The 10,809-nt window shown below is 37.8% G+C and overlaps 3 protein-coding genes across 3 annotated transcripts; 2 read left to right on the top strand and 1 right to left on the bottom strand.

Annotated features, from left to right (window-relative positions):
- Positions 1-920: 920 nt before the first annotated feature.
- Positions 921-1,358, top strand: LOC135681675 (protein phosphatase 1 regulatory subunit 3C). Its single transcript, XM_065196248.2, has one exon. The coding sequence runs from the start codon at positions 921-923 to the stop codon at positions 1,356-1,358; it is 438 nt and encodes a 145-aa protein (XP_065052320.2).
- A 5,294-nt stretch (positions 1,359-6,652) lies between these two features.
- On the top strand, positions 6,653-7,195 carry LOC148958682 (protein phosphatase 1 regulatory subunit 3C-like). Its single transcript, XM_089111844.1, has one exon. The coding sequence runs from the start codon at positions 6,653-6,655 to the stop codon at positions 7,193-7,195; it is 543 nt and encodes a 180-aa protein (XP_088967970.1).
- A 1,121-nt stretch (positions 7,196-8,316) lies between these two features.
- Positions 8,317-10,468, bottom strand: LOC135681583 (uncharacterized). The gene has a single exon (XM_065196122.2). It carries the CDS (start codon positions 9,951-9,953, stop codon positions 8,364-8,366), a length of 1,590 nt encoding a protein of 529 aa, XP_065052194.2. The 5' UTR covers positions 9,954-10,468; the 3' UTR covers positions 8,317-8,363.
- Positions 10,469-10,809: the final 341 nt, after the last annotated feature.

Below are 10,809 nucleotides of genomic sequence, written 5' to 3'. Positions count from 1 at the left end.
CCTCAAATGGACGTCAAAATCAAGAACAAAAGTTTTTATTTACTTGGCTATACACCCTCGATCTCTTATCTTTCTAAAGATAAAACCTGTCTTTGTTTAAGCTATAATCACAAACTTGCTTTCAGGTCCCTCTCTTCTTGGCCTCTCAAGTCTCCTTGTCTCTCCTTAACATTATCAACTAAAAGAGGCATGAGTGCTGCAGTTGTGTAGGAAACATGAAAAATCGAGAAACGTAACAAGTGAGCGAGATGTAAAGAAAATGGACAGAGAGGATAAAATTATAATGCCTCTTTTTCCCTTTTTTTTTCGTTTCCTTTCTGGTTTTCTAGCCTATTTTTCTAGATCAAATCTGATAGTAACAGCATCGTTCTTATTCAAAACAAGAAAAAAATATACTGCTTTTCTGAATATCAAAATTTGATATCTTTTTTACAGAGGTGCTGTAAAGAACCCTTTTTAGGTTGAGAGAGTTGTGGAGTGATTGAGATTAAGGTTGCAATGATACGTTTTGTGGGTTCTGGCCGATGCTTATCAAAATGAGAGAGAACTTTAATGCAAGATTTGTCCGAGGGGCAAATCACTCCAAGAAAATCCCGTACACCTTTTGTAAAAATCCTATTGTTTTATCTGCAAATCCCCAGAAATCCTTCTGTTTTAGGGAAAATCTCGTGCGCTATTTGCAAGAGTGAATTGCCCCTCGGAATTGTCTGCATGAAAATTCAGATGTGGAACAACAGACCCTGCGGAGGAACAGGCATGGTGGAGAGGAAATGGTAATAAAATCAAGCCAATGTTCAATGGTTCAATTAAACATCTGCCTGTGCAAATTTGACAGGTGAACAAATTGTGTAGTTCTCCTTAATTGTTGGGCCTGCCACTGAAAGTAGAAGGCGGTTGTAGCTGTCTGGTTGTTGATAGAGATGGGCAAGTCAAACAGCAAAGAGAAAGTGCAAGTTCCAGCAAATAAATTGGTACCATGCTTTGATTTGAAAGTGGAGCAAGAAAAAACGAGCGTTGGGTTGATTTCTCTTGAGAATATTTGCATTAATGGGAGGAACGTGACAGGTATTATTTCCGTGGAGAACTTTGATCAAAACGAGGAGAACTGGGAGGTGAAGGTTCGATTCACTTTGAATTCGTGGAATTCGTACAACGATGAAGCTTGTGAATGTGTCGAGGAGGAACCAGATTCGAAAATGGATGATCGGAAGCGATTCAAGTTTGTAATAAACGTGCCCGTTGGCATGACTCTCGAATGTGCGATTTGCTGTGGAAATGCAATGAATGGGACTGAGTTTTGGGATAATAACAACGAAAAAAATTATAAATTTACTGATATGGTCTCGTCTGTTTCATAAAAACTCGGAAATGCTGAAAGTTTGGCTTCTTTCAGCAAAGTGAGACTCAGCAGTGGATAATGAAATCTTCGCTTGAAAGTGGTAGGCCCGTTGCTGTCTTTTGGGAGAATTCCAACCATAAAAAAAATTGGACAAGAATATGACTAAACTTTTGCTTAATTGCTTTGAGCTGAAAAACTTTAAATTAATGCAAGCAAAATTGCAGCTGCCATAAACTATACACGCTCACTCACGGTACGTAGAGATCAAAGGTGAAAGGCCATGATTCTTCTTTCCTACGACAAAACACGATTATACCTGCATTCTTAGCATCAGCCAAGACAGGGCCTGTCGTCTTTGACTTAAAACTGCAAGATCATGTCATAATTTGTTGTTTGTTTTGTTTTGAAACCAGACAAAAGAATTCGTAAAAGTCTAGACAAGACAACTGCGAAAATCATCCTACCTTGACCATTGTTTTTTAGCAATGCTGTTAGCGGAAAATTGTAATATTGCTTGAGTTACAAAATAAATTTAACTAGGACTGACTATGTTTCTATCATTCTTTTGCTGTTATGCTACGTCAATAAATTTTAAAGCACAAAGATGTGATTGGCCTATTCTTTATTGGCTTTGGGTCTATCGCAGTCCTGGTCAATCTTTGTCAATCTTTAAAATTTGTTTAAAAAAAACTATCTATAAAGAACTGTAGCTAAGAAAGTCTCAGTACTGACTCATAAATTAGGAAGAAACTTCCTAACTATACAGTAATAGTAAACCTTTCTCCTGGAAGGAATCATTCCCTGTGCCATTAAAAAGGACGACCATATGCATTATAATCAGATAATACAAATTCAGTCTGGGGTGCTATCTTATTTATAAATACAGGCACGCTGGAGCCAGGGGGCTGGAGGGGACTGGAGGAGGCTGCAGCTCCCTCACTTTTTGCTGGAATATGATATCAATGTTGTGGCATCAAGTATAATGGTGGAAAACTACCATAAAAGTTTGCTTATTTGTCTAGAGCCCCCTAGCCCCAAAATGTGTTCCAGTGTCCATGTAATAGTCGAATTGCACTGAAAAATCGTATAGCAGTCAGTTCTCTGTTCCAATATTATTCTGTTATTTCAAAAATTAAGAAACCTTTTAGAAACTGCGAGTAGTCAATTCCGTTAAAAGTTAGAAAACTTCAGTTCCGAAATATTTTTTAAGTTTCGTACATATAAAAACAAGTGGAGCCTGTAAAATTATTTGAAAGGTACAATAGGGATTTTTTCCAATTGAAAATTTGATAAACAAAATTCTCTGCAATTAACTGCGCGTGGGCAAGTACTCAGAATTTCCTGTTTCGGACTTTTCTGTCTTATTTATGAAACTAACTTTGCTTAATCACTCTCAACTGGTACTGGACAGGAATCTTGTGCTCAACTTTTTCAATTCCGTTCATACTTGTCACATTATCTGTTTTTGGTAAGCATGGGTTCATCAAAAAGCAAAGAAACAGTGCGGACCCTGTGCTTTAACCTTGATTCAGAACAAGGAAAAGGGAAAGACAGATTCATTGCTTGAGAGAATTTTAGCATTCATGGGAGAAAAGTTACAGGTATTGTTTCTATGAAAAACTTTGATCAAAACGAAGATAAATGGGAGGTGAAAGTTCGATTCACCTTTAATTCTTGGGAATCGTACAGTGACAAGACCTGTGAGTGCATTGAGGACAAAGAAAAGACCAAAATGGATGGTATTAAGCGATTCAAGTTTGACATCAACGTGCCAGTTGGTAATTCTCTGGAATATGCGATTTTCTGTCGCAATGCAAAGAGCGAATTTTGGGATAACAACGAGTACAAGAACTATACATTCTCTGAGTAACTTGTTTATGTCGCACACACAAGTTACATGATGCTGAGACTTTTTCATTTCAAAAGGCATTTGACACAAAAAAAGATGTAGAAAATATTTTTAAAGACTCATTGCTAACACCGAGCCTTTGCGGTACGCGAGCATCCCATAATGCATTTTCAGACAGTCTGAAATCAATTTTGGTTAATCTGTAGAAGTTTACTGCCATTGTTTGGACCGTCGCCACGCTCGCAAAGGCACATTGTCAGCAATGAGTCTTCAATAAAGGAAGCTGCGAAAATAACCCATTGCCTTACGTGATATTTACGTGATAAAAAACCAACAATGATCTTTCACACGATAAACACAAAGTACATTATGATATAAAATCTCGTAAAAATGGCCCGGGACAAGTTGCCCACCCTGTTTCAATAAGTTCAAAAAATTTAACATTCTTTTAGACGTTCTCTATACACATTTCCATTTATCAAAAACTTTTGAAGAAATTCGAAAACCTGTCAGCCCTGTGATATCAGACCCACTGCTCCCTTGGTTTTACTGCCACGCCTCCTGTTGCTTAGCCATTTTAAGCTACATGTACCAACTTTGTAGTCTGTTTTACTTTGTAATTGTTGCTCTATCTCTTAGGTACGAGTCCAAAGACAAGAATAAATGCTTCTACACCTGGAGACGACCTCTCCTCTCTAAGAGACTCCCGGCTAAATCCTAGGGTATATTTTGCAGGAAACTCACTATCATGCACACAATATAATGTTTCCAGCAGGTCAATGCTCAGTCTGCCTTTATACATTTGGTTGACTAGCGTCAGTCCAACTTCACTTTTATCATATGATTGCAAAATTACAAGCTTGTAGCCAACACTTTCTTAACATAATTGAATTAAATGTAAATGCACTACTCAATAGCTTTTTGTGTTGAATAAGGGTTTAAAAAGACAAAACCCGTTCATGTGCACACGAATTTGCAATTTATCATCTTGCTCCATTCTATTTTAGTAAGTAACTGTGAGTTTTGTTTCTTATAACCAATAGACCACAGAATCTTGAATGTTTTGTGAAAATTTCTACGGATAAAACATGAGAGTATCACTCAAGGGCTGTTCAGAATCGCTCAAATAACACAAAGTATCTGAATAAAGACATTCACTTTGTTTTCTTCAATGGGTACCTAGGCCAGGAAGGCTTCGAAGCAAGCCAAGATACAATACGACCTAACCAAACATAATTACCAAAATAAAGAAAATGTCAGTCTCTGATGCGAAAATAAGGAAGCAGGTAGTTCTGCTTTAAAAACTACAAGTATCGTTCTTTGAGTTTGGTACAGGCACCGCCCACCATTCAAAACGTGGGTGGCCTGACAAGGGCGCGGCCGAGAATTTTTGAGGTCACGCCCTTTAGAACGCCGGAAAACGCCCCTTTTAGAAAATACTTGCTTCTTTCTACTTATTGTCTATAAACAGTCCAATTCAGACAAGATATCAATTACTATAAAGACAGATTAAACAAGATAAGACACCAAGAACTTCGACATTCAAGACATTTAAGACATTCAAGAACTCTTGCACTGCCTTTCGGGTTCTCTTGGGCATTTCATGCTCTAGTGTGCATTTGGTGGGGGCCTTGGTATGCCTTTGGACTGGTCTCATCACTTAGAACAAATTCTTCCATAACTTGCTTTTTGGTTATATCAACCTCCAAACATTCTTTGAAGATTTTCAAAAGTTAATAGGATTTTAGTACAGGGGTGCTCTCTCCTCGATTAGTTTACCTATTGAGAGAGCTCCTCCTCAAGAAATTCCTCTCCATACAAATTTCTAGTTTATGGTAATTATTTATATTAACTATTTTGTCGTATTTGTAACTTGTTATAATTTTACTTTCATGTTAGTTTGTTTAATGGATTTTTGTATGTTGTGGAATTTTAAAATGATAACTGAACTGAACTGGCCAAGAAAATGAACAAAAAAGAGCTCCTAGTCAAGACGAACTGCTACTTCACTTGGGATCCGTTCCGTTAGAGTAAGCTTTCCAAAATTGTGTTGGAGTAAACTTTCTAAAAATTTCTAACCTATTATTGCAAAAAAGTAGGGGGGGGGGCTATAGCCCCTGCTAGCCCAATGGCTGCGCGGTGCCTGCTTTAGTAGATCGATATCAATGTTTTAATGATTTTTGATATGTTTATATGTGTATGTAGGGAGCTGGTCCATAATTGTCAAACTTACTTAGATTTTTTACATAAACTCAATTCCAACTTGAGCAAAAATTAATGAATATATTAGAGAAGCTACAGGGGAGAAAGATGGTGCTCCCAATTTTCCCAAGACCTCTATACTTTGCTACAAATCGCCCAAATTACATCTTAAGAGCAAGCGTACTGAAGATATAGGTATGGTGGATCACTTCACTATCTCGTCTTCAGAAGCTGGAAAAATAATGCAAGACCACTTGCAAAACGATCAGCAAGTAAAGGTCCCAGGGGCGGTGCTGATTAACGGCCAGGGGCGGTGGCTTAAGCAATAACTGTATTAAGACTCGTGGGTGCCCTAAGTAACAACCAATTTTGGCTTACCCTTTCAACAATGTTTTATTCCAATAACGTTGTTGACCTGTTGCCAAGACTTCGCATAAATTCAAGACTATTTTCATAACAACATACAATGTGGAGTGATGGAGTGAGCTGAAGGGGCTGCAGCACCCCAAATTTTCTAATAAGTAAACAGTTTCCAACTTTAATAATATTTTCTACTAGGGTTTTTTGTTAGCCCTGCCAGGGCTTCACGCATACGACCAAGCGCTTCTTTTTGAGACAACAACAAGAACCACCAATCATAACACATCATAAAACGTAACGACAAAAAATGATGCAAATGTTACGGGGGCAGCAACAATCTTTTCTCACAAAATATATTTTGATTCAATCTTTGATCCTGCGTGAAAAACGTTCATAAGGTTAATATATGGGTTATTTTTAAGTGAACTTTTTCCGTTTTGCTAGTTCTATATGTTTCATAATATTTCATTTTATTATATATTTCACATGTTCTTTTTTTGATAAAGATCCTTGATAATCTAATAAGCATGGAAAATCTAAAGAATACAATTGGAAAATGAATGATCAGTATAAGAATGACATAGCGATTGCTGATCTTCCGGGATGTCGTGGTGTTTTTCTCAGCTCAACAAATGTTTTTAAGTTTCTTTTTAAATTGGCTCAAGGTAGGGAGTTCCAATCTATTCAAGGTTCTAAGAGCACCATATGACAACTGCATTCGGATTATTGCTCAGTCCTTGTGCTCAGATATTCCTGTTTCGACTCGGCTCGGTTTGTTTTCAACTCTGTTTACGAAACTGACTTTCTGTTTTGCTATCTAATTGTGTTAGTCCTTCAGACTTCTGCCCGTTAAAATTTGCATCTGTTCACATTTCTCACACCAACTCCTGCTTCTGGCAAGCATGGGTTCATCAAAAAGCAAAGAAACAGTGCGGACCCTGTGCTTCAACCTTGATTCAGAACAAGGAAAAGGGAAAGACAGATTCATTGCTTTAGAGAATTTTAGCATTCATGGGAGAAAAGTTACAGGTATTGTTTCTATGAAGAACTTTGATCAAAACAAGGAGAACTGGGAGGTGAAAGTTCGATTCACTTTGAATTCTTGGGATTCGTACAATGACAAGACCTGTGAGTGCATTGAGGACGAAGAAAAGACCAAAATGGGTGGTATTAAGCGATTCAAGTTTGACATCAACGTGCCAGTTGGTACTTCCTTGGAATATGCGATTTTCTGTCGCAATGCAATGAATTCAATTGAATTTTGGGATAACAATGACTACAAGAATTATAAATTTTCCGAGTGCTCCCTTGTCCTCTATGAAAGAAGCCTCTTGCTGAGAGGTGGTGAAGGTGCCGTCATGTTTTTTGACCAAATATGGAACTTCTGCTATTTCTTGGCAGAATTATTAATGGACAAAGCTTTCAAAATGACAACTAAAAATTGAATACATGCTGAATTAACTGTTATCTTATTGGGTTCATAAAGCTTCTAATACTTTAACTTTGTGTTTATTGAAGAGATACATTAATAGATTGAGTTTGCCAAACCCTTGCTGTGTAGCTGTAACTGTTTTTGGATCTTTGACTTGATGTGAAGGCCCTCAAGCAAAAGAGCAAAGTTGCAGTTCCCCTTTTGGTTTTTTGCAAGTATTGACTTTCCTAGCACTCCTTGTTAAGCCCAAAATCATTTCGAAATCTTTGAAAAATATAAGTTGACTTGGGCATGCTTGAAAACTGTTTAATCTGATCGTTTATTTTTTCGAAAATTGTCCCTTTAATGTTTGCTTACTTGAATATTTGCTGCTTTTGTTTAGTTTTAAAGCCAGTGTGAAAGTTAAATATGTTATTGCCACAAGCATTCAATTTGAATTTACGGTTGAACAAATACCTGTCCTTTAGAAAGAGGTTCCCAACAAAGAGAGCGTACTCTCATCTGAGCCAGCATGCGTGATTAATTTGCGCTGTTGAATATTGGCATTGCATGTTCGGTTCAAAAAAATTATTTTCATTATGCGTGGTTTTTGTATTCTTAGATTGTTCTTGACATATAAAAGTTGTATTTTGCAATAATTTTCATTATCGCGTCAAGTCATACTAATTGGGCCTAATGTTTTGTTTTATCCAAACTAAGCTCTTTCTTCTGAAAATCTTAATATGGTTAAACTAGAATTCACGGTCCCAACCCGCTGATAAGAGCAGAATGCAAGAAGGGCACTAAAATAGTCAAGCAAGCTGTACATACAAACTAAAATTCTCAAAAACATTTCCCATTATTTCATTGAACTTTATGAACAAGGCTGTACTGCGTAGTTTGTTGAATAAACTAATGATTAAAAATTCCCAGTGCACAACTGAGGCTCGAGAGTCTCCCAAGAGAATATGGGAATGCCCCCAAGGAATCACATACCGTGCAGTTGCTCCTCTGACGATGCAATTGAGTGAATTAAAGTTAATATTCCTTAAATGAAATGAAATCAACTTTTATTGTTGAGTAGCAGCGAGTGGCAGCGAGAGGGTGAGTTTTTGAAAACTGTTTCATTAGTCACTTAAAGAAGAATAAAAGCTATCAAATTTTAATTTCGAATAACAACAAAACTAAATAAACATTCATTGTTAAACAGTCACTTCATAATTCTTGCCAAAGTTGTTGTCCCATTCATCTTTTCCCTCATGATTCCAGTTAATTGCAAAAACCAACTTCGCTTCTTTTGGCACATTAAAGTTAACCATATAACAATCGTAACCGCGCTCAGGAGCTTGATCCAATACTTCAGTATCTTTGACGCTAGCAACATCTGAAAACGACTCCCAATTGTTCAGTGTGTATCGCACAACCGGTGGGGTTCCAAGGCACTTTTTAGTAGCAACTTTTATGTTTACCTTCCCATTCTGAGCAGATGCGCTTTTTACACAAACGGATTTCGACTGGACAAATTTCGCAAATGCCATGTGCTTTGGTGTTAAGAATCGAGGAATTAATTTTCCTGGTTCATTTTCCTTCTTCCAATTTTCAACAAAATAGTTCTTCGTATCATTGTTATCCCAATAAGTTTTGTTTTCAACAAAACATTCGATTGCTAATTCGATCGACTTTGCAAATGGAACGAAAAGAGAGAAAAAGAATCTTTGCCCATGAAAATCGTTGATATTGTAAGAGGATGAAAAAGGAATCGCTTCCTCTTCCGCTTTGGATTTCCACGAATCTGTTGTGCACATTACAACCACTTTTGAAGGCTTTTGATCACCCGATAATGCAATTAGGCCGTTGATTTCCCTACCACAAATTTTTATATCTTCCAGCAAAATTGTTTTATTTAAAAGTTGGTCCATGAAGATGTTCTCTTCAAAATCAATCACGTTTCCAAAGGTTGTTAGGGACTTAGAATAACTTTCCATCTTCTTGCGTAAAACCTGCATCTTTTTCTCCTTGGCATCCAGTTCTTCTGGCTTTCTCGCTAATTCGGTCTCATTCTTGGTTTTTTCCGTAGCAACTATTCGCCCATTTTTAACCTCATGCAACACCTTTACTGAATTAGAAGCACTCTCTGCCTTTTCGATGCCTTCTGTTTTCTGTTCAACTTTCTCTGATTTTTGAGCTTTCTCTTCTCTTGAATCTTGGCTAGCTTTATCTTTCTTGTCGTCTTTAATTACAACTTCTTTCTGTTTACCGTTTCCTTTGAAGGCTTTCTCGTCTTTATTTTTTTGCAAAACAGGCTTTCCAGGTTCGGCGCTAGCTTCCTTTGTTTTTGTTTTCTGTTTATCAACTTTAAGTGCTCCATCTTCTTTCTCACTGGTCTGGTTCTCCTCTGCTAACTTTAGGCCATTCTCTTTCGCCCCTTCGCCTGCTTTTCGATCAGCCTGCTTGGATTTCTGATCGTCGTCTTCATCAAAAACCACCCAACTTGTTGTTAACACGCCACTTCCAGCATCGTTGCCATTTCCCTTGTTCTCTTCTGGTTGACATGTGTCCTTTGTCACTTCTTCGGGTTTATCATCTTGCTTTTTGGAGTGATTTAAGTTCTGATCATTCGATTCGTTGGCCTGAATATTGTTGGCGGGTTGTTTACTTTTGGCCTCCTTCTCTACTTCTTTCTCGTTTGCCGACGGCGTGTTGTCTCCTTGGTCTTTAACTGGGGTTTTTGGTGCCCGTCCTTTCCCAGTGTCTTCCTTCCCTATTCTTTTCTGTCCCATGCAATTCCCCATTTTTCTTGCGACAGCCCAACTGCCTTCACCAACTGCAGCAAGAATACCTTGGATTGCACTGGGATCCTATTTACGCGGCACTAAGAAACAATCTCTGGTATTTTTATTCAAGCTGTGAAAAATATTCAATGCCTTTCTAACAACAGCAAGAGTCTGCAGCGTCCCGAAAAGCTCTTCTGGCCTTTCGATATCAACTGAACTGTTTACTGGCTGAAGCAAGCAAACAGGTTGCGATCCTGGTACATTAACGCCGATCGTGTGGCGGGACACGAAACTTATGCTTGCTTAATTGCTATTCTATTTACAAGTCTATATTCATCTCTGTAAATCCACCACCACGAAATCTCATCCTGTTATTCAAGTGCTTTGTTCAATGCAAATACAAACAAATAAATCACAATGGGGCTCCAAATCCAATTGATTCCAATCAATGCCATATGTAGCGTGGTATATTGCCCATATTTGAATCAGCGTGCTTTTGTCTTTTTGCATCGCTGGATAACATCACAGAGCATGATTGAATCGAAACAAATGCAGAATTTCCCGGCAATGCCCTGCAGGGCCCTGATTGGGATGTGTAACAATAGCCTATTGTATATCCTATCCAATAATAATTTAGATCACAGCCAAACATCAAGGCACATGAAATGAAAAGACCTGGAAACTTTTCATCCTAGCTTCATTGGGAAGGCCGGCTGCATCGTTTTCAAATTTGGGCTTGATAAATTGTTTGCTTTTTCTTCTACTTTGCCTATCCCAATTCTTATCACGATATTCGTGACCAATCTACATATGCCATTCGGAGGACACAATAGCTAGCAGATTATTGCATTATTTTCCTTTCAAATTTCCAATA

This window comes from Rhopilema esculentum, chromosome 12 (assembly GCF_057945365.1).
Source record: "Rhopilema esculentum isolate cy_ngs chromosome 12, ASM5794536v1, whole genome shotgun sequence".
In the NCBI taxonomy this organism is placed as follows: domain Eukaryota; kingdom Metazoa; phylum Cnidaria; class Scyphozoa; order Rhizostomeae; family Rhizostomatidae; genus Rhopilema; species Rhopilema esculentum.
This window is presented reverse-complemented; position numbering and strand designations above follow the sequence as displayed.

What these genes read in the sequence shown, in the direction of transcription:
- LOC135681675 (XM_065196248.2), top strand. Translation starts at nt 921, where the DNA reads ATGGGCAAGTCAAACAGCAAAGAGAAAGTGCAAGTTCCAGCAAATAAA.
- LOC148958682 (XM_089111844.1), top strand. Translation starts at nt 6,653, where the DNA reads ATGGGTTCATCAAAAAGCAAAGAAACAGTGCGGACCCTGTGCTTCAAC.
- LOC135681583 (XM_065196122.2), bottom strand. Translation starts at nt 9,953, where the DNA reads ATGGGGAATTGCATGGGACAGAAAAGAATAGGGAAGGAAGACACTGGG.